The sequence below is a fragment of the Populus nigra genome, chromosome 6 (assembly GCF_951802175.1).
Source record: "Populus nigra chromosome 6, ddPopNigr1.1, whole genome shotgun sequence".
Lineage (NCBI taxonomy): Eukaryota > Viridiplantae > Streptophyta > Magnoliopsida > Malpighiales > Salicaceae > Populus > Populus nigra.
The window spans coordinates 19,427,060-19,454,406 of record NC_084857.1 but is presented as its reverse complement, the minus strand read 5'-3'; the positions used below and the strand labels follow the sequence as shown (position 1 = coordinate 19,454,406).

The 27,347-nt window shown below is 33.7% G+C and overlaps 1 protein-coding gene across 1 annotated transcript; it reads right to left on the bottom strand.

Moving 5' to 3' along the window:
• Positions 1 to 20,491: 20,491 nt before the first annotated feature.
• LOC133697688 (carbamoyl-phosphate synthase large chain, chloroplastic) lies at positions 20,492 to 26,591 on the bottom strand. The gene is made up of 4 exons (XM_062120414.1): positions 25,045 to 26,591; positions 23,939 to 24,631; positions 21,584 to 23,151; positions 20,492 to 20,778 (listed from the first exon to the last, which is right to left on the bottom strand). The coding sequence occupies exons 1-3, from the start codon at positions 26,344 to 26,346 to the stop codon at positions 21,601 to 21,603; spliced, it is 3,546 nt and encodes a 1,181-aa protein (XP_061976398.1). The 5' UTR covers positions 26,347 to 26,591; the 3' UTR covers positions 20,492 to 20,778; positions 21,584 to 21,600.
• Between the last annotated feature and the right edge of the window lie 756 nt (positions 26,592 to 27,347).

Below are 27,347 nucleotides of genomic sequence, written 5' to 3'. Positions count from 1 at the left end.
CACAAAAAATAAAAGAAAGGGAATAGAATACGTACCAGGCTGGAGTAGACAGAAGGCTGGTTAGCAGACCAAGAACAACAGCACCCTTTCTTATCCCTGCACGAGGTGTAAATGAAAAAGCAAGCGTAAAAGTGAGATTTTGCAGGCATGTGGAAGAGACAACAGAGAAATATAATAGAAACAAAGAAGGTAAGCAACTTGGTGGGACACTATACCCACACCGCATATTACATAAGTATATAGATGAAGACGATGTAGAATAGTTCAGCCTACCAAACCTATTTGAATCTATTTCATTGTTTATTTTATTTATTTAAGTTATTTATGTAAAATAGTTTTAGTTAATGAGTTGAGTCCAATAATGAGATATTTTAGGGTTATGTTATTTATAATTTTTTTTCATTTTGGGAAGGAGTTTTGATAATTAATTAAAAATATTGCAGAGTTGCATATTTCTAATCCCCATTCTTCTCATTTTTTGCTTTCAATTCTCAGCTTCTTTCTCTAAAAGTTTATTTCTTTTTTATTTTAATTCTTTTTGTTCATTATTCCGCATCAAATTTGGTATTAGTGCCTTGAATTTTTAATTGTTCTCACAATTAATCAATCTAATTAGGGCTTGTGAAATTTTTAGTTTGATCTGAAAAAAAAAAAATTCTCTAGTCCTTCTGTTTTGATTACAGTAAAAAAAATTGTTCATCATCTTTTCCATCAACAACAATAGCCATCCACACTAGTATACACTTGCCGTAGAGCACGCCATCCTCACCAGAGAGCATATTGGGCTTCCTTAATAGCCATCAAAACCCACGACAGCTCTTTACAGCATCCACGATGACAGATCGCATCTTCCCCTATAGCAGGTCACTCTCCACGCTAGCGGCAGATCTATCATCCAGCCACCACTTCACGCCACAAGCAGTCCATAGATCCACACCAACTTGTTGCCTCAAACAGTTCCCGCAATGCCTCCACATCAAATTGTCCACACCAGCTGCAACAGATCAGTTAGTGTCAACAACCTTTAACCACACCACCATAGCCTCCGCCATGACCAACCATCTGTCGCGTCCAACTTGACTGGGAGTAGATCGATACTGTAGGAGACAACAATAGTTCTTCATCTTTAGCAGCCACGCCTCCTTTCACAGTTGCCACTAGTAATAGCTACAAAGAAATCATAGGGACTCAACAACCACAAGAGACTCCTAATGCAAAATTAATTAACCCCAGCCACACTAGCTAGAGCACGTCAACGAGAACATCCATGCTAGCGGGACGAGCCACGTCATCAATCCTGCCACGCAAGCATACTCCGCCATGTCATCCTTACTGCCATAACAATTGCCACATCATCCTCCATTGCCATGTCAGTTGGTCAGAAATTCTTTTAACCATTGAATATCATTATTCCTGGTATATTTTTGCATTTGCTAACTAAGATTTAACATTAATATTGTTCTTTGTGCTTGCCCATAAATAAACAAACAAATAAAATACATAGTTCACCTTGCAAATTGAATCACCTTAACTTTGGGCTTATTTGTTGGTATTGAATATTTGATCCTCTTAATTAATTGTGGAGATTGGTTAAATTTTTGGGAAAATTGAAACATTGTGTTTGGATTACCTGTGTGCATTTAGAGGACTTACATTGCTTGCTTGTGAATTTTCTTAGTTTAATTCATCATTGCTTAGTCTTCAAGATAAATAAAATAATTAAATACTAGCTGTAATTTTCTATTGCGTATTACTTGCAAGTGTCGTTTGTGATCTCAGTCATAGTCTTAAGATTAGTTTTTGCATGCATTTATGTAGTGGTCGTCTAGTACATAATCTAAAAGTCATAAATACCATTGACTCGAACTCTAGTAATGCTCTTAGAGATATTCAAAAGCAATTACAACATATATAAACGAAAATAAAGAACATGTCTACCTTTATGGGAGGGTGGAGTCCATAGAAACTTTGCAAGTAAGGTAGTCTAGTGAGAGTGAACATTTTAATGACAACTATAAAAATCATCAAAGACCAGTTCCTCGTAGGAACCGCCAACATAACCACCACCAGGGTTATGATGACTTTAATTACCCTAATGATAGTGAACATTCTAACAATTACTGTCAAAGATCAGTTCACCCTAGTAACCATTAGTACAACCACAATCAAGGTCATCATGACTACGATGACCATGATGAGCGAGTCATGAGACATATTAAAGTGAAAGCCCTAACTTTTGAGGGTCAATTTGACCCGTGAATCTTTGATAGATAGATCCATGATATGAATCAATTCTTTAACTGATATAATTTATTTGAGAATAGGAGGATAAGGTTTGTAAAGATGAAACTTAGTGGGACTGCTCAGCTCTATTAGGAAAGTGTAGAAGAGTCTTTGGTTAGGAGAGGTCAACCTCCTATTACTGACTGGGTTGAATGAAAACTAAGTTACAAAAAAAGTATTTACCTCGTTTCTATAGGGGAAATCTCTTAAACTAGTAGAATAACTTGAGGTAAGGTGGAAAGCCCGCCAATGAATATATAACATAATTTGACGAGTATAGGATGAGGTGTGCAATTAGAGGATGGAGCAATGACCCTAAGTAGATTTTGAAAAGGCTTAAACGATGACTTTAAGAGGGAGGTTATGCTTGGAGGTGTGTCCACCCTTTATGAAGCTTATACCCAAACTATGAATTGGTCATAAAAAGCCAGTGGATGAGATGTTAGAACACTCATAGTACCCCTTCTAGGTCCCAACTTGGTAATAATAACTCTATATTAGGTGCCCCACCCCGTAAACCCAATCCTATAATTTCCCAGATATCTAGAGAAGACAAGGGTAATGGTATTTTCCATGAAGCACCTAAGATAACCTCAAGGATTTAGTGTTTTAAGTGTCAGGGTTTTAGTTATGTTTCCTCTAGTTGTCCCAATAAGGTTTTGTTTATTAAGGAGTAAGAGGATATGAGGGAAGAAGATAATTGTGATTATTAGGTATATGAACCAAATCCCGATGATTTTCAGGACCTAAATAATGAGGAGGATGAGTCCAACCTACTAAGATGTGTTAGGCCTATATCCACTCAAATCAAGCAGGACTTTGTAGGATGGGAGACAACTATGTTAAGTGTACTTAGATGTGCTTTAACAAAACCCAGAGGAACTGAGAATTAGAGGAGGACTGCTATTTTTTACATTTACATTAAATATGGAGATAAAGATTACAAGATCATTATAGATAATGGTAGTTATATCAATGCAGTATCAATAGGTAGCATATCCTATTTAGGCTTAAAGTATGTTCCACACCTTAAGCCCTATAATGTGTCTTGGGTTAATGATACATCCATAGCGGTAAAAGAGACATACCTTTTCCTTATTAAGATCTTAGACTGTCATGATGAAATTTGGTGTGATGCTATTCCCATGGATATAGGACACATCATTTTGGGTAGGCCTTGGTTATATAATTTAGACGTTACAATCTTTAGATGATTAAATTCTTGTTCATTCACTTTTCATGGTATACAAATTCAACTTATTGGATTACCATCAAGGTCTAATAATAGTAGTAAGAAGAAGAAAAAAGTGAAAGAATGAGGGCTTAACATAATAAGTCTTAAGAAGTTTGATAAAGAGGTTCGTGAGTAGTCTGTTGTGTTTACCTTAGTGGCCAAAGAGGTTGTAGGAAACTTTTTAGAAGAGCCACCTGAAGAGATAAGAAAAGCGTTGAAAGAATTTTTAGATATTTTTCCCTCCAAACTACCTGATGCGTTACCCCCCATAGATTTTATCCCCGGTGCCACATCACTAAACTTGCCTCTTTATAAGATGAACCCGAGTTAACATGCTGAATTGCAAAGCCAAGTATATGAATTGTTACAAATAGGATTTATACAAGAGATTTTAAGCCCCTATGCAGTACTTGCACTATTAACACCTAAGAAAGATGGATAATGGAGAATATGTGTAGATAGCCGAGCCATCAATAGGATTACAATCAAGTATTGTTTTTCCATTCCTAGATTGGATGACATGCTAGATATGATGGCAGGAGCCCATAAATTTTCTAAGATTGACCTAAAAAGTGGGTATCATCAGATTAGGATTTGTCCGGGAGATGAATAAAAAACTGTATTTAAGACTAATAATGGTTTATATGAGTGGCTAGTAAAGCCTTTTGGCCTTTCCAATGCACCAAACACTTTTATAAGAGTAATGACACAAGTACTTAAGCTCTTTATAGGAAAATTCTTGGTGGTGTACTTTAATGATATCCTTATTTATAGCAAAACCAAGAAAGAGCATTTAGATCACCTTATTCAAGTTTATACCACTTTAAGAAAGGCAAGTTTGTTTGCCAATGTCAAAAAGTATTCTTTCTTTACAGATCAAGTGGTTTTTTTAGGGTTTATAGTGTCATGTAAGGGAGTCTCTACTAATCCCAAGAAGGTCCAAGTGATAGTATATTGGCAGGCGTAAGACTATTCATGAGGTTCATAGTTTTCTTGGGCTTGTAATTTTTTATCATCATTTCATTAAGGGATTTAGCAACATCATGTTGCTGATTATAGATTGTTTGAAACAACACGAGTTTCAGTGAAGTAAAGAAGTTAATAAGGTATATGAGGAGGTTAAGAAGAAGACGACAGAGGCCCTAGTAATTCGGCTCCCTGACTTTACTAAGGTGTTTGAAGTAGAACGTGATGTCTCGGGAGTTGGTATATGTGGAGTACTTAATTAGGAACGTCACCTTATAGTTTACTTTAGTGAGAAACTTAACGAGACTAAACAAAAGTACTCAACCTATGATAAATAATTTTATGTGGTGTTTCAGACCCTGCGTTATTGGCGTCATTACTTGGTACCACATGAGTTTATTCTTTACTCTGACCATAAGGCCATCCATTATCTCAATTCCTAAAAGAATCTTAATCACATGCATGGTCATTGGGTTGAATATTTGTAGGCCTATTCATTTATTTTAAAACATAAATCTGAAATGGAGAATAAGGCTATAGATGCCTTAAGTCGCCAGGTAATGTTGTTATCCGTAATGAGTATGGAAGTTATAGGATTTGAGAGACTCAAAGAGGAGTATGAATCTTGCCCAAAATTTGGAGAAATATACATGACTTTAAAGGATGAGAATAATCATGTTATAGATGGTTATCATCTCCAAGAAAGATATTTGTTTCGGGATAATAAGCTCTGTATCCTAAAAACATTTGTCCATGAATTTTTGATTTGAGAGACTCATGCTGGAGGTCTTTTAGGACACTTTGAAAGGAATAAAACCATAAAAGAGGTAGAACGTCAGTTTTTTTGGTCTAGTTTGAAAAGAGATGTCGCTAAGTTGGTAGGTCAATGTCGAACTTGTCAACTAGCTAAGCATAGATAACATAATAATGGTCTTTGCACCTCGTTATCGGTTCCCACTTGCCTATGAAAAAATATAAGTATGGATTTTGTGCTTGAGCTTCTACGTACTGCAAAGAAGCATGATTCTTTGTTTGTGGTTGTCAACCACTTCTCTAAGATGACCCATTTTATTCCTTGTACTAAGACCACAAATGCTTCTAGAGTTGCGAAACTCTATTTTGACGAGATTGTCAAGTTGTAAGGTCTTCCCCAAACTATAGTCTTCGATATAGATGTTAGATTTACGAGTTATTTCTGAAAAACTCTTTGGCATATGTGGGAACCAAATTGAAGTTTTCTACTGCCTACCACCTCCAAATTGATGGTCAAATTGAGGTGGTTAACATGAGTTTAGGCAACCTCTTGAGGTGTCTAGTTAATGATTATAATAGGAATTGGGATTTGATTCTTCCTACGACCCAATTTGTCTATAATAGCTCTGTCAATAGGTCAATAAGCATGAATCCCTTTGAAGTTGTACATGGTTACAAGCTTAGAAAACCTTTATACCTTCTTCCTATGTCCCTTCATACTACGGTGTCTGAATTAACCGAGTCTTTTGCACGTAAAATTCAGGATTTGCATGTTGAGATCACTAAGCAAATTCAAGTAATTAATGTGCAATATAAACTTTGAGTTGATTTACATAGACGACACAATGAATTTAATATGGGAGACTATGTTATGATACAAATTAAACCCAGACGGTTTTCTTTGGGAACTAATCGAAAATTGCATGCACGTAGTGCATGGCCATTCAAAGTGCTACAACGGGTTGGTCCATATGCTTATGTTCTTGATTTACCACATGAATTTGGCATTAGCTTTACATTTAACATTAAGGATCTAGTTGCATACCATAAGCCACTTCCTATTCCAAATAATCCATTTAAGAAGCCACCAAACTCCTCTCCTGATGATCCTATTGAAACCTTTATCCTTTTCATCTTGAGCTTAACACAAAAAGGATAATATTGATGCTTTTTTTTTTACGAATAAGTTTTTACCAGGAATATTGAGGTTCAACGATTTCTAGTTCGTTGAGTGGGCTGATTTGATTTAAATTATACTTAGATCACTAGAGATACTTTGTAGCAGATTGATCCAGATCTTTGGGAATACTATCAGAGTCGCTCGACACTTCACTCGATGAGGTCAAGTTTCTTCAACCCTAAAAAAGTTGGTGGTGACACTAGACCCACACCGCAAATTACACGAGTATATGAACAAAGACGATGTAGGATAGCCCAACTTGTCTCTCTTTGGTTGGAAGACTGAGCCCATTGAGGCCTATTTCATTGTTTATTTTATTTACTTGAGTTATTTATTATTTCTTTTCTTTTATTCTTTTTGTTCATTGATCCGCATCACAATTGTCATTTCAACTTTAAGGCGAAAAGACATGCATAACAAGCCATACGAAAGCACATTCAGTTGCGGAGGACGCATAGACACCCGTAACGCAATTTAAAAAAAAATCACTAAATGGCAAAAGAACAAGCTAATGAAATAGTTCGAAAGTCATTGGAACTTGACAGACAAACCTGAAGAACAGCCCGCTGTCTCTTGACATGTTAGGGAGGCACATGCACTATACCATTCATAAAATTACTCATTAGAAAAAATAGGCAGAAGCTCAATATTTTTTTAAAATAACAAAAAAAACTATCCAATGAAGCCTACGTCATGGACAATAATATAGACACATACCAACATGTAGAACAAAACAATATGTAAGAACCAAAGAGAGGACAACAAATAACATCAGCAGATTGACAACATAAGGTCTTACCTTTAGCCACAGAGAGAGATACCAAATTTCCACTCAGCAAGAAAGATCTCTGTGGAAAAATAAGAACGCAAAAACGATCAGAAACTTCATACAAACCAACAACAGAAGAACCAAAATGATGTACATCATAAGGATTATAATCTATCTCGTAAAGTTGAACCTAATATGTAATAAGATTCAGATGGTCCAATGACAAGAGTGAGAGCCAAACAACTATAAAAGGCCTTGACGAGTCAAAGTGGAATGATTGAAGTTGCGTCGGAGTTAAGAGCTAGCAATCTATTTGGAATTGGTTCAAAGGTGCTTATTTGCCTATAATTCAAACTTGGATATGGGAAAAGCCCTTAATGGTTCTTTTGATGTTGAACTACTTGAGTTTGGATTGGTAATGCAAATAATTAATAGAATTTTGAGCCTGAATTTAAAGCCATCCATTGCATGTGAAAACAAGATTAATCTAAGTGGATTTCAAGTTCAGAACGTGATCTTTCCAGATTGTCCAACCATGATTGCATTGAATTTTTGTGTAAGAAGTTATAGTCATTTTAAATTTGGTCTGTGTGTGGTTCAAAAAAGTCAAAAATATGTGCTAGTTAAATTTGTCTAGTTTACTTCGTCAAAGTTTGATTTTTAGACTTGATTTCTATCACGTTGAATTTTTCTAAATTTAGAGGGATGTTTCAATTATAAATATGGTATTAAAATATATAATATGGACTTTTATCCAAGATTTGAATACTTAATTCAAAAGATTAAGAATTGTTCTTCCAAATTGATTTTGTAAAGAACCCTACCGGACTTATCACTCTTCAATCACAAAGAGTGGCGTCAAAATCCTAGATTGATCTTTGTGGTGTCCAGATCGACTTATCAAAGTATCATTCTAGTCTATTCTCTATCTTATTTACCTTAAAATCACTATAATCCAGCCTAAAAACCAAAGAAAAACAACACAACCAGACCTATCCTTCATCCATTTTTGTCTGATTTCATTGGTGCTGATTTTTGAATCATTCATGGCACATCATCTGGTATTAGAGCATCAGTTACGATCTGAGGTAGGAACCAAATACACAAGAAAAGCTTGCTGGAATTAAGGTTGACAAACTTAACTATAGCTGGAGATAAAGATGAGTTACCAAGAGGGTTAAGTTTGGAATAGGCACAGGTTATTTTCTTACAACGATCTCATGCCGAGATTCGATATGGAGTGATTGGAATTTGTGAACAATTGAACACCCTTATGCAAATGATCAAGGAACTAATTTGCAACCCCAACAGACATTTAGGGTGCCATGAAATGCTATTATAGAAGCTGACGAAGAGCCAAATAGGGATCATAGAGAGTTGATCAGTGGAGACGAGGTCAAAACTAAAGATGAAGACGAGATACAAGTGGTTGAACAAGAAGAGGATTTTGAGCTAGTAAAGTAAGATTTATTGGTTGTGCAACGAGTTTTGAATGTACAAGTTGACATTAGTGATGAGCAACGCAAGAACATCTTTCATACTAGATGTCAGATTAGGGATAAAGTGTGTGGGATGATCAATGATAATGAAAGTTGCACTAATGTTGCGTCAACTACTTTGGTGGAGAAATTGGGTTTAACTACCATTCCACATCCCAAGCCATATAATTTGCGATGGTTGAATGAGAATGGAGAGATTTGAGTGACAAAGTAGGTTTATATAACTTTTTCCATTAACACCTATCATGATGAGGTTTTGTGTGATGTTACGCCAATGTCAGCTAACCATGTGTTGTTGGGTCATCCATGGTAGTTTGATAATGATGTGACTTACAATGGACTAAAGAACACTTATTCTTTCATGTTGAATGGAAAAGAAGGTAAATTTGTTACCGTTGAGTTCTCGACAAGTTAGAGAAGATCAATTACGAAGCCACCAAAAGGAGGTGGAATTACATAAGGGGCTGTTATTAGCCAAAAAAAGAGACATCAAACATGCATTAGCTTCAGTGGGTCAAAAGATGGGGAGCTTCAACCACAGACCAGAAAATCTCCTTCCTAATTCATATGACTAAACAAAACACATGTTTTCAGTTGGCCAACGAGAGTCATAGTTCTATGAAAATATGCTTGGAAAACTTTTAGGATTTGGTCGTATGTAAAAAAAATTATTTTTTTGAAATGAAAAAATATTTTTTTGAATCTCCTAAAATTCTAATCTTTTCAATTAAGCTCAAATTAGGCTCACTAACTTATTTTTTTCACCAATTAAGCTCTTAATAAAATTAATTTAACCCATTTAAAGTATAATTAAGTCCTTATACCTAATTAAATCATTCAAATGGACCCAAATTAATTCTTATATATAATTAAACTTTAATTTGGCCCATGATTAAATCAAATTAACCTATTAAAAATTTAATTATGTTCTTGAGCTTAATTTTATGTTGATTTGTCCAATAATCATTTAACTTGACCTTGAATTTGCATTGTTTCTCTAGTTTTGGGTAAAATATGATACAATTAGACTCTCAATTTCATCCAAAATTGCAGCTTGGTGCCGGTCTTGCTATTATTAGTTTATTATTTTTTTATTTTGAAAAGAAAGAAGATGAATTTGAGAAATAACCTAGAAATGAGTTTTGACACCTATGACCAGTACATCAATTTTATGATCAAGTCCACATTTCCTCATGATCAACTTGATGTTAACAACTTTGGGGTCCCGCCTTTATATTCGACTCTCATGCATAAAATGCATCCATTTTGTCCTCCCAAGGACTTTAACCTTAGCCCCGCGCATGTGGTTGATGATCATGCACAAAACCATGTGTACTTGTTCTTTTAATTCAAGTTTATTTAGCTAAACCCCTCTAATAGGGTTGATTTTTCATTCAACAATCCAAGCATCTTATAAATAACAACTTATCCATCCATCTAAGCCCCCTTCATGTGGTTGATTTAATTTCACACAACACTTGTCAATATTAATCTCCACATCAAGACTTCATGAATCTTTATCATTTCATAACACATATGTACATTCAATATTCTTAATATTGAAAAATAATGAATTATATGAATTATTGTAAATTAAAAAGGTTGAGGTGACAAGCACTTACTTGTTTCTCTCACTGTTTAGTCCCGTTTGCCTGGGTCCCGCGATCAATGCCTCTATTGCACCACACATAGTCTTACATCAATTTTCCTTTTTAAAAATTAAAATGTACTTCTTAATATTCTTTTATTAATTTGAGTAAATTGTCACCTCACGAATACATGTTACCAGAAATCATCACAAATAGTTTTCCAACTCTTAGTATTCCAAAAAAAAAAAATGCTATCATACAAGCTAATTTCATGCATACACATATTTTATGTTTTCTTTTCCACATAATAACCACTTTTATTCCTTACACAGCCCAAAGAATTCAAAAAAAAAATACAAAAACACAAAATCAGACTACCAAAAAATAGTAGCTAAAACGGTATGACCATTTCTTGAACCGATCTAGCTATTTCTCAAAACAGCTAGTCCATTTCAGCTACTCGAAAATTTCCCTCTTCCTTTTCTCTCTAGTCAAACCTTCATCCCCGAAACCTTGATTTTTTTTCCTTCCTTTTAAGATCAATCAAACCTTCATTTAACTTACCAAAAAATGAATTTCTTAAAAACATATTCTCTAACATTACAAATCCTAACATTCAAGAACTCAAGGAACTCATATTTCTTTATAGTTTTTTCATGAATAACTCAATTTCATCACATTCGTTGTGTTATACAATCATAATCATACCTAAATTTTTAAAAAATATTATACCTAGAACTTTTCCCTAAATAGTCGAACCTAATTAGGGTCTTCACCTTTAGATTTAGCTTCAAATTATTATTTAATTCTCCTAATTAGTACTTATTACAATGTTATTTAAAGGAATCTCTACAAAATACAATAATTTTTTTTCCAATCTACATGAACTCTAATTTTACAGAGAAAATTGAGGCTTTTCCATTCCTCTTCAAAATTGAGTAAAAGAGAAGAATAGAGAGGTTAAGACACCTTAACAAGTAGTCTTGAAATCAATAGATTACTTCTTGATTAATTTCTTGAATGATTTCTCTTTTCCCCAATTCTTCTTACTTTTCTTTAATCCATTGAGTTCCCATTTTGTTTTTTGTTTTTTGGAATTCTTGCTTGAGTAATGTCTCTTATTGCTTACTCTCTAAATGTTCTCTTAATGTTTTTTATTTGAATGTGCTCTCTCTCTAGATTAAAAGTTTCAGAAGAGTTTTCCCTTCCCTTCTCTCTTGTATTTGAAGTAACAGTTCCTCTCTTTGTCCAAAAGAGACTGATACTTCCCTTTTATTTCTTTTTATCATTATTTTTTAACCCTTTTCTTAAATTGATTTTACTGCTTATTATTATTTGCATTTCTCATTTTTAGCCCTAATCATCTTTCCTTAACCATTTCGGTCTCTCTCTTTTTTAGACCCTTCGAAGTAAACACTATTTATTTTGTAATATTCTTTTTGTAATAAAAGCCTATGGTTTTATACAGCATGCTTAGGCCTTTTTTTATTGTAGCATTTTGTACACCCTAATTGTTTTTTTTAATAAATCAAACAACGCATCGTTTTATTTTGCTTAGATTCTAGCCACTGTGACAATCAGAAAATCAGGGCTGATTTTTTTTTTTACTCAAAAACCTATTTTCAACCTATTTTTGTACCAAAAACACCTAGAAAACATCATTGGAACCTTGATAAACTTATTCATGACATGAAAACACCCAAAAAAATCATCCTAAAACCCGAAACTAAAAATCTTCCTAAGCTCAAATCTTGTATGAACTCCTCCCATCAAATAGAATCAATTGACACAAAGAACAACTATTATAGTGGCTAAAATCGACACCAAAGACATTTCTCTCTCTATTGCTGGAATTCAATGACCTCTCTCTCTCTCTCCTCTCTCATACTAGAAACCAAAAATAAATAAAAACAAATTTTTGTACCAAAATTAAATTGAAAAAATATTAAAGGGACTGAACATGTATAATAGTTAAAGTGTGAGGACTAAATGAAACTTTTTTTGTGAACTATGAAACCATTATCTATTTGTGGTATTTTTTACTAGTTCGGTCTCCTATCTTTTAATTTTATCCTTAGTCAACAAGTTCAATTTAATTGCCCTTGAATTTAGCAAAAAAAGGATGCAATTGTGAAAAAATAATAATTAAATAGTAGATCCACAATATAATATGAAAGGGTAAACAATACATATTACACAGTGAAATGTTTACACTTTTTAGATTTTTAGTAACTATCTAACTAACCTGTCAAATAAAAAGTGTTTTTACATTAAAAAAATTACAATTTCATTTAATAATGTTGTTTTTTTAAAATTTATTTTTTAATTAATTAAATGATATAAAAATATATTTTTGCATTGAAATTGTTTTTTTTTTACTAATGTAATTTTTTTTGTTTTGAGGACAAAAATTATTATTTTTACTACCAACATAGTAATAACATTGAAAAATATAATCTATAAAGAGGGAAATTTTAGAATATGTAGTTAAATACAGGATGTGTCAACAAGTGAAAGTAGAGCACCAAAAATCTGCTAAGAAATTACAACCACTCATTATACCTGAGTGGAAATGGAAGGATGTTACCATGAATTTTGTCTCTGGATTGCCTAAGAGAAAGAGAGGTAATGATGTAATTTGGGTAATTGTGGATTGCTTCACAAATTTTGCACTTTTCTTGCTTATGAAGATGACAGACTTGATTGATAAATTAGATAAGCTATACGTGAATGAAGTAGTAAGACTACATAAGGTACCAATATCGATTGTGTCTAACCAAAACCCCATATTCACTTTATGCTCATGGCTAAGTATCCAACATGTTTTGGGGATGAAATTAAACTAGAGCATAATTTTCACCCTTAGACTGATAGGTAGTCAAAAAGAACCATCTAAATCTTGAAAGATTTATTCAGGGCCTATATATTGGAATTTAAAGGCAATTGGGAGGATCATCTTTCACTTGTAGAATTCACTTACAGTAATAGTTACCAAGATACAATAGGAATGGCTCCCTTTGAGGTCTTATTGGTAAGAAATGTCAAACCCTAATTTATTCGGAGGAAGTTAGGGATAAGAAATTTATTGGCATGGCATTGGTATAGATTACCATCGAGAAGGTGTAGGTTATAAAGGATAGAATGAAAATAGCTTAAGATAGGTAGAAAATTTATGTGGATAATAGAAGAAGGTCCCTTGAGTTTGTGGAAGGCAACCATGTGTTTTTAAAGGTCCACCTTGGAAAAACATCATGTGGTTTGGAATGAAGGGTAAGTTAGCCCCAAGGTATATTGGTCCTTATAAAATCATTGAAAGAATTGGTCATGTTACCTATAGATTGATATTGCCTCCTAATTTGGCTAAAATATACAACGTGTTTCATGTGTCATTGCTGCATAAAGCAAAACTAGATCCTTTTGGAATCTTGCCACTTATTCCCATAAAAATTCAAGAGGATTTAACTGTAAACATGATGCGAGTAAGGATCCTCGATCACAACATAAAAAAGCTAAGGAATAAGAAGGTTCATTTAGTGAGAGTGTTATGGAAGAACTCTCATTTAGAAGAAGAGACTTGGGAAAAAGAGTAAGAGATATGAAAAAAAATACCCAAGCATGTTTTCCGATGCAGGTATGAATTTAAATTTTAAGGATAAAATTTTGTTGGAAGGGGAGAATGTAAACCCCCGGAAGTTGAAAAAAATATAATAAATGGTAAATAAAAGAGAAATTATTAAATGAGCTTAAATGTATAAAGAAAGAAAGACATGAAAAAGTTTTAGTTGAAACCCCAAATGAAACTAATAACATTATCGTGAGATGATAATAAACTTGTAAATGAAATAAAGGATGAAAACGCAAATTGGATATATTACAGAATAAGAAAATGGTCTCTAGAACTTAGTTGAGAAAGTAATATGGTCCATGCAAGAATGGCATGAGAAAATTCAGATTTTTTCATTTAAAATCACCTACTGACTAATTTTATTTTAACAAGCATAAGTCTCAATATGACTCATATTGAACTTGAATTTTACAAGGAGTTTCCTAACATATTGTTATATCTCTGGGTAAAATTTTACGACGATTAGAGTTCAGAAAGACCGTAAGAAACTATCAGTAATGGGGTAGAAAAGTAAAATAGAAAGTCATTAATAGAATTTTCATAAACAAAGTGAAAAAACTGGAAATCTCAATTTCTCTTCCTCTATATACAGTCGTTTCGAGTTGTGGAAAAAAAGGAAGAGAAAAAAAAAATTAAGAGTTCCACACTAAAAACCTTTAGAGAAACTAAAGATTTAGGCAAGATAATTGAGGGGATAACAATCCAAACATAATTGAAATGAGAATTAAGAGAGAAATCAAGTGAGAGAAAGAAGATGGAGAGAAGAAGCCTATGGCAAAAAGGAAGAAAAGAGAAATCGCAAAAAAAATTTCAACTAGTTAGCATTTGAAAATCATTTTATTACCAGGTAAGGGGTTCTAAACCTAACTCTATAAACTCTATTGAAAAGGAGAAGGATTGATGTCAAATTTGTAGATTTGGGTCTAAGGTTCATGATATGAAATTGGAGGAAAAGTGAATTTCTTAGAAATCAAATTCGTAGGACCTTTGGGGTTTTTGTGGGAGTGAAACCATGAAGGAGCGATGAAGAAAAATGATGCGTAAGGAAAGCCCTAAGGGGTCAGCAATAAGAGAACAAAGTAAGAATTGTTACTGTTGTTACCCATTTTTAACCTCACAAAAAAATCAAGAAAAGAAAAGGGAAAAATAGAAAAAGAAAATCCAAAAATACAAGAGGATACACATGAAGAAAGCCTAGAAGATTATCCAAGTTGGTAGTGAAGAACCAGATTGACAAGTGAAAAGTTGAAGGACAAGAATGTACAAGATTGATAAAATTAATGACCCAATTCTGATTGATAAAAGATCAACTCAGTGAAAATATTTTTATTTGGGGTAAAAAAATACAAATTTGGATGAGAAAGGACTCAATGAGAATTTTAGAAAGCTTAATTAATTTTATTGAGGACTTAATTGCAAGAAAAATTAATTTTTTTAAGTCAATTTGGGTGTTAATTGGAAAAAACTGAGGTTTAGGGACTGAAATTAGACTTTAAAAAGTTTAATTGGTCAAATTAGAGATTTAATTGTGAAAAAAATTAAAGTTTGATAACCAGTTAGGGGTTTGATTGTCATAAACTAATCATAATGTCAACAACTATAAATAAATAGTAAAAGCCTAATCAAAATCAAATTTGGACTTAAAATTCACTAAATAATAAAAATCTAACAAAATAACAGAAATTAAAGTCCAACAATAAAACTAAATAAAATCTAATAATTTGGGCTTGGATGTGCTCAATCTTTCAATCAAAGAGTGACAGGTTAGGTTATCCTTTACATCTCCATCCATATATTTACATAATCTCTAACATGGATTTAGTGTTTCCACCAACTCTTTCAAGGTTGGAGAAACCCGATCATGTCGAGCGAAGTTCAAGACGGCTCCAATAATACTTCTAAAAATCAAAATCAAGTTGTTGTGATGTCTCTTTTGTAATCCAAGTATAATCTGAATCTAGTCGTTTAGCCTACAAATTAGGATTCACCAAACTTTATCATCCATTGTAAAAACAATTTGTGCGTCCAAAATTACATTAATATTTTTTTTTTGTCAATAATAAAGTTAATAAGGCTAAAGATTTGATTGAATCATTATATTTTTACATATAATGAATTTCTTCATGTTAAATGTAAAGCTACTATCAAAGTTTGATAGCAGTTAAATAACATAACTATATGATTCAATCATTTATAATACTTTGAATTATCTAGCAGTACTCACTTGTAAATTTTGATTGATTTTTGAAGGACACCTTTCATGTCTAATTTATGTCATAAAATAATCTTAAACATTAAATGTGTCATACTTAAGTAAATCAGCTTGAAGTTTGTTTTATTCATTATTTGCTTGAGATTGTTTTATTATCTCAACATGCAAATTATGAACTCTATATGCAAAAAACTTAGTTGACTTAGGGATCATTTGGGAAAGTTGTGGCTTTTAGTTGTGGTTGTGTCTTTTAGCTATGGTTGTGCCTTCTGAAAAGCTACAAATTATAGCTTTTGAAAATAACATGTGGAGAAGGTTGTGATATTAGCTTTTAAAGTATTACCAAACACTTAAAAGTCATAATCACAATTAAAAGCCATAACCAAATTGGTGATTCCCAAATGGACACTTAGACAACTTAACATAAGAAAACATAGGAATAACTCTTACATGCTTCTTAGGATAGTAAAAACATGAACACTAAATGATTGAAGATAAGGAGCAGAGCAAACACTATTCCAAACTTGAGTAGATATAGATTGGACATGAACTTGTAAATTAAAATTATCTTCATCTTTCTTTATAAAAGAAAAGAGATTAGAGAGCTCGCTCAAAACCCATGACATGTTAAACATCAAGCATGAAAAGTAAGAAATCAAGTAGTTCAAAACGATTAATATTATAAGAGTCTTCTAACACCACACCTACTTCTTCAGGCAATTTAATATAAAAGTTTTCTAAAACTTTCTCTACAACTAAAATAGACTAAGAGTTAAGAAAAGTTTCCTAAAAGTACTATAATCTACCTCTTTACTTATATCCTTATGACTAAGGGTTTAATGGTATAGTTAGTAATGATATGATCAAAACCTTGACATTTTAGCATATTAGACCTTTAAACTCAACCTAGATATTTTTTACAACTTGTTTGCCCATATATTTATTGGAAAGTTAGACATTATTAGAATTAAGTCCACAGGGGTAAAGCACACAATAAAGAACTATTATTTCCAAATTAAAAACTAATAAAGGTACTGTGAGGTCCTTGCATTTTATTCATTGACTCTTTATAATTAACTTATAATCTTGCATTACAGTATAAATTTGGTCAAAAGTGAAGACACCTAGAAGCATGATTTCTTTTCTAAAATCATCATTTAAACATTTACAAAACCTACTTAAAATGGTGGCTTCATTCTCCCTTGTGACACATCTCATCTTATACTTATCAAACTATACTTTATGCTCATTGACATATTTGTTCCCTTATCTAAGACTATTACATTGGTCTAAAAGTTTAGTTTTATAAGATTGAGGTAGATACTTCTCCTGTAATATTTTTTTCATCTCGTTCTAATTAGTGATAGAAGGTTTACGAATTATCTTCAATGCTTTCCCAATAAAGTTAGGTAGTATCAATGAGTTTCATCTTAATATATCTAACTCTTTTATTTTCTAATAAGTTAGACCAATCAAAGAAATGACTCATGTCACAAATCCACCTTATAAAAATCCAAAGGTCATGACGACCATAAAAAATAAGAGCCTCTCTTTTATTAAATCTCATGACTCGCTTATCAGGGTAATCATGACTAGAATAAACTAAATGATATATATACTAGTGGTGTCCTTGGTGGACTTGCATATAATGATTATTGATATAATTTTTATTAGTCTTTAGGTGCTCTATTTGAGAACCCTTTAAGGGTTAAATTCTCTTAGTCATGTTGGTCATCTTGATTTGCATAAGTTGTAGCTCCCCTCAAATGATCCTAAGGGTATCACTATGGATCATATCCATGATAATTATAGATTCAATGTTAGACACTAGATGATCATGATGTAAATGCTTGCAACACTAGCTCAGGGATGAAATTGACATCATAAACACATCTTGCAAGTAAAAACACAAAACAAAAATAAAGCTAGTTTCTTTTTTTTTTTTAATGTGGAGATTAATCAAGACCATAATACCAAGGAAATTTTTTTCAACATGTATTGCTAGACCCTTAAATGTAAATGATTAATCAAAAAATAATCACAACTTTTCATTATTTTTTATAAACTTTGCAATTACTAAAGAGAACTAGATTATATATGTAAATGTCGAAAGGGGTTGATAAGCAAAAATATGTCTTGTTTTTGTTTTGCATAAAAATAACATTAATGACAAGTGCAAAATCAGAAAAATAAAATTCAACAAAGTGAAATATTTACTAATTAGATTAGCATTTACTAATTAGATTAGCGATAAACCACTTGGATTGTTGTTTATGGAGGTAGAATCATTAATATAGTGTTGTCTAGCTAAATGTTGGTATCACTTTTTTTTACTTTGTTTTTTATGTTACTCTTTTTTTAATTAAGATAAAAGAAAGAGATCTAAAAAATTAAAAATAAGAATTACGTTGTGGAATTTTGACAGAAGACTCTTTACTTAAATCCTTTATTCTTCACGTGTCTCTCAAAATCTAATGTCATAGCTATCGTGGTTGAGGAAGGGGCTGTGATTTTTAAAGGGAGGGAGAGGGGGAGCTGCAAGGCAGGGCTGGCTATTGTGGTGTTGTTTTGTTCGACAGTGGGGAGGGGTGGCGGCTAGTGTTGGAATTTTTATGGTGGTTGTCGGGTTGTGATTGGTGGTGGCTGAAACTGATTTTGTGGTGATTGTGTGTGGTTGTTTTCGGTCCGGTCCTTTTGGTGGTAATGAGGCTTGTTCAGGCAAGTCGGCTTGGAGGTGAAAAGGGTTGTCGTGGTTGGATTGCTGGCGTCTGTGGCTGGCTCCAACGTCTACGAGGGCTGCTGATTTGCTGGTATACTGTTGGTGTTCCTGGGAAACAGACCCGTGCAAGAAAATTGTTGTGCTATAGGAGAACTTGAGAAACAAGAAAAGAATGCTTCTGCTGTTGCTAAGAAGGTTTACAAGAAAATAGTTTTTTTTTTAAAGTAAATTTTATAAAAATAAATTATTTTTTGATATTTAATAGTATCATAAAAAGTAAATTAAAAAATAATTTTTAATATTTCGTTATGTTTTAAAAAATAAACTGAAACATAACTTATTAATATTTTATTTTTTTCAAGTTTATTAAAATAATAAGAAACAAATTTTAAAAATTAAAAAATTAAATGAAAATGGAATTGAAAAAAAAATCTAATTTCATAAATTATCTCAAATAAAATAAATAATAATCAAAATAATAAATATCAAATCTAACAGATTAAAAATTTAAAAGATAATGAAATTAAAATAATAATAATAATAATTTCATAAATTATTTTAAATAAAACAAATAACAATAAAAAATATATATATCAAATTTGATAGATAAAAAAATTTTAATTTAAAAAATTATAAGAGAAAAGTAAATAAAAATCATAAAAATAAAAATAAAAATTAATATAAAAATCAAATTAAATCAAATTTTAAGGGATGAATTTGAAGAAAAAAAAGATTCAAATAAGATATATAACAATTAAAAATTTAAGGACCAAATTTAACATAATCAGCAAATAATATGATATTTTTAAATTTTTCACAACTTCTGAAAAATATTTTCTGCCCAAAATAAAAGGAAGACACTTTTATAGAAATCAAGCCAAATTTTTCTTTAATAGGAAAGTATTTTCCATTGACTAGAAAGTGTTTTCTGTTGGCCAACTTTTCTAATGATAAATAAACACAAAAAAATAGTTTTTCAAAAACCACTTTATGAGAAACAAACACACCCTTCATCTCCTTTTGCTTTCCTAATGGTTTGGGGATTTTGGAATTCTTGTGGAACTATTGAAAAGGGGAGAACAGCCAAGAAACTGACTCTGATATCTAAGCTGATGTGGGTCAGATTTAAAGAGAAGTATAAACAGGGGGAAAAAAAAGCTTAAAATTAGAAGAAAGAAGCTAAAGAGAAGAAAATAAGCTAAAGAAAAAGAGGAAAAAATTAGGGAAGGAAATCAAAAGTCTTAACTTATTATTCATAAACTGATCATAATGTCAAAAATTAAAAATAAAAAGTAATCCTTAATCAAAATCAAATTTGAGTTTAGAACCCACAAAATAATAAAAATTCAACAAAAAAACATAGATTGAAGTCCAAAGACAACTAAATAAAATCTAATAAAGTGAGAGTCATGTTTTGAGCTATCCTCCATCTCCATTCATACACACATGCCTAATCTCTAACATGGATTACTCAAAGTTAATTTTGAATTCAGTTAGCAGCTGAGTTTTTTTAAGGCTATGTTGTGCCAATTTTAAATTGCTAAAATCATACCCATTAATTTGAACTCTGCGGTTTAAATGTTTAAATTTAACAAACAAGACCAAACATGAGAGGATAGCAATGCAAAACTACAAGTAGCCAATCAGCACAAATAACCTGTCTGCGGACAATCTCTGCTAATAATTAAAAAAAAAAATTAGATGCCAATCTTTAGGTAAACTCATCAAACTAAGCAAAACTAACAAGAAGAACCCAGATGCCATTTTAGACTCCATGCCTTGAACTTCAAATCTCATAATCTTTTTTCATCACCGTCATCATACAGCATATGAAAACAAACAGCTACATGATTGCAAGGATCAAACAATGGCATACACATGGCCCCGCTAATCCCTCTATGTATCATCATTCCCAGAGGGCGAATAAAGTTCGATAGATTTTTTTTAACCTGTTTTCAGTAGGGAAAAAACATCAACAAACCAAACACATAGCAGAAAGTGAATGCACGCACAACATACACTTGAACAAAAAGTTGTGGTAAAAATAGGTAGTTTATCCTAACTAACCTTAAAATTTGATTAGGATAGGTAAGTTTCTAGCAGCGCAAAGAAAGTACAAAATACAAAGGAGCCTTAACTCAGCCTCTGAAAAAGACAGAGTGTTACTAAAACCTGGTATCCTGCTCACTTTATTTTTTTTAAAAAAAAAAAAAAAAAAAACCCTCTATTTTCTCACTAGTATTTTGCCCTTTCACTTGATAAAGACCAATCATTTCCCATGCCAAGCTGCATAACTAAGAAACGAGAACTAATAACATGATCATTCCTGATAACACAAGTTACAACAATCTAGCTCATTTTTCTATTACGTGTTTGGTTCACTCAAACATGTCTTTGGAAAGAGATAGGGTGAGCTAAAAAATGATTTTTCAAATTGTTGTTGGCCATGCAGACATTAGAACAGACAATTCATTTGCTATACCTAAACTAAGTTTATGGCAACAGATTACTCATTTGCTATGCCTGAACTAAGTTTCTGGCCAGGCCAATTTTCAAACTATAGATAAATATTACACTTCCGATGCTCAAAAACTCCCTAACACATTACGAGGATATTATTAATTAGCTCACGGAAGTGAAAAAGATTGGCAGACAAAATTTTACAAGGACATATAACTGAAAGGAAAATCCACCCCAAACAATAGCAACAACAAACCAGATTTAACAGGAAACATAATAAACTGGAGCACTTACTGGAATTGCCCCCTGAATCATAGAGAAGAAGATGCTGGCTGCAAACTTTTACTATCATCTTTCTGTGGCTCAACATTAAAAAAGTCTTGAAGGGCCATCACTTCAATTTTGCAGGTTTTTAATTTCTCAATTGCATTTGCTGTTGCCAAAGCACCAGAAACTGTCGTTATTATAGGAACTTTATACGCAAGTGCCATCCTCCTCAATTGCCGGCCATCAATTTGATCAAGTGAATCACCAGAACTAGTGATCACCATCAATTGAATCTGCCCATTAGCAAGAATATCACCAGCATGTGGCCGTCCCTCGTGCAACTTCAGCACTCTATCCACTGAGATGCCTTTCAATTCAAGAAAGTGAGCTGTTCCAGAAGTCGAAACAATCCTGAAGCCGAGTCCTAAAAAGGCCTTTGCCAGCCGTTCGAGATGGGATTTTGTCAAGTCATTTAAGCTAAGGAACACAGTACCAGAAAGTGGTAGCTTCTGCCCAGCAGCAATTTGAGCCTTGGCAAATGCAAGCGCAACCAGATAATCTATACCCATCACCTCACCAGTACTCCTCATCTCAGGCCCTAACAGCACATCACAGCCTGGGAACTTATCAAATGGAAGAACTGCTTCCTTGACTGCAACATGTGCTGGGATTACCTCTTTTGTGAAACCTATCTCATTAAGTGACTTTCCGGACATAACAAGAGCAGCATATTTAGCTAGTGGATGGCCAATTGCCTTTGAGACAAATGGAATGGTACGAGAAGCACGAGGATTTGCCTCAAGCAGAAAAACATCCCCACCCATGGTGATCGCGTATTGGCAGTTCATGAGACCGCAAACATTCAGACTCTTTGCCAACTTTGTAGTCCATAACTGAATTGTGGTCAAGCAGGAAGATGAGATAGTTTGTGTGGGAAGGATGCAAGCTGAGTCACCTGAATGGACCCCAGCCTGCTCAATGTGCTCCATTATCCCACCAATCACCACATCACCATGTGAGTCTGCAAGTGCATCCACATCAATCTCAACAGCATCAGATAAATATTTATCTATCAACACAGGGCGTTGTGGGTCCACCTCAACAGCATTTTCAAGATACATCACAAGCTTGTCATCACTATATACTATCTCCATTGCGCGGCCACCTAAGACATAAGAAGGACGGACAACAACTGGGTAACCTATGTCTGCTGCAATGGCTAAAGCATCAGCCTCACTCTTAGCAATGCCTCCTTTTGGTTGTTCAATGTTTAACTCTTTTATAATCACATTGAACCTTTCTCTGTCCTCAGCAGCATCAATAGAATCAGGTGATGTGCCCCATATGCGTACATGCCCAGCTCCGCTTGCACTAAGAGGCTTATGCTTGTCCAAATACTGCTGGATGGGAAGAGCCAGCTTCAGGGGTGTTTGACCTCCAAACTGTATAATGATCCCATCAGGTCTTTCCAATTCAATTACATTCAGAACATCTTCAACTGTCAAGGGTTCAAAGTAGAGACGATCGCTTGTGTCATAATCTGTGGACACTGTCTCAGGATTTGAATTCATCATAATTGTCTCATATCCTGCACTCTGCAAAGCAGAAAAGCTACCAAATTAAAAGATTATGTACCAAAATGGTAACCATCTTCAAGTACCAAGTCATACAAAATCAGGTTCCTTTACATTTATTCCAGCATATTATTTAACTACACAACTAAAAAACACTATCAGGTCCGTTATTGAATGCATGAAATTTTGTTGCTAAAGTAAATCAGGGCACAGTCATATATAGATTCAGCACATTTACATGACTTCTAACCACAAACAGCTGCATATGGATATTTGCTTGAGTTTACAAAGTGTTTGATTCATTTCATCATTGTTTATGTTCCTCTAACTCACATACCTGGATGCTCTTTTTCATGCTGTACTAGTTCCAACAGAAAAAACACCAAAAACATAGACATTACTAAATTTTCAAAGTATACAGCAATTAAAGAAATTCAGGCACATTTTAACAATTCCATATTACTCATTTCTTTCAACATCAATCCAAGTTTATTCAATTGATGAAAAGACACGATCGATGTTTTACAAGTTAAGTTTGATTGAAAGAAAAACAATATAACAATTAATAGCATAAATGATAAACAACACAACATTGATGCTTCATGATTAAAGATTAGCCAAACAAAAAAACTAATAAACAAGAAAAGGAGTTAAAAGTTGTGTTGTGTTGACTTACAGCTGGAATCTCAAATTATCAACATAATAGCAAAGTAGGTTATGCCAATATGCATTAATAACAGTCTTTTGAAGAAATTGCCTAGGAAGACAGGGGAACATAAATAATACAAAGATTATAATAAACACATACCTGCAGGGAAAAAGATGCATGGCAACAACAGTAATCAAACTCAATTCCCTGACCTATACGGTTGGGTCCTCCACCTAAAATCAAAACCTTCTTCTTTTTGGTGGGAGCTGATTCACACTCTGCATCATAGGAGGAGTACATGTAAGGAGTATTGGCCTCAAACTCTGCAGCACAAGTATCAACCCTTTTATACGACGGAGTAACTCCAAAAGAAATCCGTTGTGACCGGACTGCCTTCTCTGTTGATTTAATAGCAAATGCTATCTGCTTATCACTGTAGCCATGCTTTTTGACCTCGATGAAGTCATCCTTTGTCAGATGAGACAAACTCCTAGCCATAAGATATTGTTCCACATCTACCAGCTCTTTAAGCTGAGTGAGGAACCATTTATCCACGAAGCTCAGTTCATGGATTTCATCAACTTTCATACCCCTTTTCATTGCTGCATAAATGGCATGAATGCGATCAGGATTTGGAACTCGGAGGTTGTACTTCAATTGTTCCAAGTCCCAGTCAAGTTCGGCAACTTGCGCACATCCCCATCCTGAGTATCCACACTCCAATGATCGAACAGCTTTTTGAAATGATTCTTGAAATGTTCGGCCTAATGCCATGGACTCACCAACAGATTTCATCTGGGTTGTAAGGGTTGGCTGAGAACCAGGGAACTTCTCAAATGCAAATCGGGGGATCTAGATGTACATAGCAAAAATAATTAGAAAGATGTAGGAAAAACAAATGTGGGGTAGTAGATGAAGTGCCAGAATGACAAATAAACAGAAAAGTGTACAAACTGAGCGTACTGGTGCTACAAAAGAAAGCTAAGATTTAGAAATCCACAAAACCATCTCAATTTAGAAAATATTTTGCATGGATAAGCAGACACGCAATGCAGGAACAGTTGCACTTAACATTACTCGAAACACACCAGTCAAATGATATATATATATATATATATATATATATATATATATATATAAAAACCTAACATAGAATGGTCTAATGAATCTCGGTAACAAAAGTGATAGCAAACAACCCAAGTCATCCTACTCAACAAAGACAATAAAGCATAATTGAGCATATAAAAATTATAACTACTACTTGCCTTAGTCACCACATAGTCAATAGAAGGCTCGAAACTCGCAGGGGTCTTCTTTGTGATATCATTAGGAATCTGGTCCAATGAATACCCCACCGACAACTTAGCAGCCATCTTGGCTATGGGAAAACCAGTAGCCTTGGAGGCCAGAGCAGAAGACCTGGACACCCTAGGATTCATCTCAATCACCATAACCTCACCATCCACAGGATTAACAGCAAACTGCACATTAGATCCTCCACACTCCACTCCAATCTCCCTTATAATCTTAATAGAATAATCTCTCAACCTCTGGTACTCCTTGTCAGTCAGAGTCTGTGCAGGAGCCACAGTAATTGAATCCCCTGTATGTACACCCATTGGATCAATATTCTCAATGGAGCAAATGATAACAACATTATCAGACAAATCGCGCATTACTTCTAACTCGTACTCTTTCCACCCCAAGAGTGACTTCTCCACCAAAACCTGTGAGGTTAAACTAGCAGCTAACCCTGCCTTACAAATAACCTCGAACTCCTCTTTATTGTAAGCAATCCCACCTCCAGAGCCACCCAACGTAAAAGCAGGCCGAATAATAAGAGGAAACTCCCCAATAACTTCCTCCGATATGCGAATGCACTCCTCAAGCGTGCTCCCAATGCCTGAAGGCGGAGTTTTGAGTCCTATATTCTCCATAGCCTGCTTAAAAAGATCTCTATCTTCAGCTTTTTTAATGGCATTCAGTTTAGCTCCAATCAATTCAACATTATATTTCTCTAAAACCCCATTTGCCGCTAAAGCCACAGCAAGATTCAACGCTGTCTGGCCTCCCATGGTGGGCAAAATGGCATCGGGACGTTCTTTAGCCACCACCTGTTCAACGACCTCCGGCGTCAATGGCGCAACATAAGTGCGGTCAGCCAAGTCCGGGTCAGTCATGATAGTGGCAGGATTGGAGTTAATCAAAATAACATCATACCCTTCCTCTCGCAAAGCCTTGCATGCTTGAGTACCAGAGTAATCGAACTCGCATGCTTGACCAATCACAATGGGTCCAGCACCAAGAATCAAGATTTTCTTCAAGTCGGTGCGCTTTCCAGCCCCTGTTTTCACGCTCCTCTTCTCTGTTTCTTGGCGGACGATGCTGCTGCAGCAGCGAATGGAGGACGAAGAGGTGATTCTTCTCGGGTAGTTAGTTTGCGAAAAGAAGAGGCGGAAACGATTGGGTTTTGAGAAAGAAAAAGAGGAGGAGGAGGAGGAAGCTTTGTTTTGGTGGATGAAAGAGAGGGAGTGAGAGCAGTGGTAAAGGTTTAAGCAACAGTTCATTGTTGGTTTTGTTTGCTGCCGAAAACAGGGAAGGGAAGGGAAGGGAAGGGAAGGGAAGGAGAAGGGGAGAAAAAGAGAGAGAAGATACCTACTATAGGATCTAGAAAGAAAGGAAGGAAGGAATTGGATATCGGAGGATTGATTTTAGGGATTTTCTCAGTCTCTTCTTATTGTCCTGAGCCTGAGAGAGAGGGAGAGCAGCTGACGGTGAGGATGAGATATTTTGAGGGATTAGGGTTTTTGGAGGCATTTTAAAAACTATATCTTCAATTAAATAATTAATATGGCTATGTTATATATATAAAAATATGTGTCAAAAAAAAACGTCTTAAGAACTTTTAAAAATAAAATATAATCATTACAATTACAATTAAGATTAAAAAAAATTAAAAGGTGTGACGAATTCATTAAAAAAAATAAAAGAGAGTATAATGGATTGTAATGGCATTCACAATTTTTTTTTGTCCTTTCACTATTTACATTTTATTCTTTTGATTTTTTTTCTCTAATTTTTTCTTTTTACATTGTGTTTATTTGAAATGAGAAAATGATCCTTTGAAATTAATATTGTAATAAGAAATAAACTACGAGAAAGAATGGTATAAAAAATAATAATAAAGTGATCATACAAGTACAAGTTAAAAATCGGTAACATTATTATAAGATAATAATAAGTTCGTAAAAAGAATAAATGATAAAAAAAGATAAAATAAATATATTTTAGAATAAGAAAATGCTCTCGAAAACTTTGTGAAATAATTAGTATTATTTATGCAAAGATTGAACAAGAAAATTCAAAATTTCATGAAAAATCACTTATTGAACAGTTTTATGCTAGCATGTAGAATTTCCAATCTGACCATCAGATCGAGTTGAAATTTTTCAATAAGTCTCCTGAAATATTTTTCTACTTTTAAAAAAATTAGATTAATCAGAGTTCAAGAAGGCCTTACAATTTAGATCGGTAGCTGAGTAGTTTACGTAAAATATACAAGGGGCAT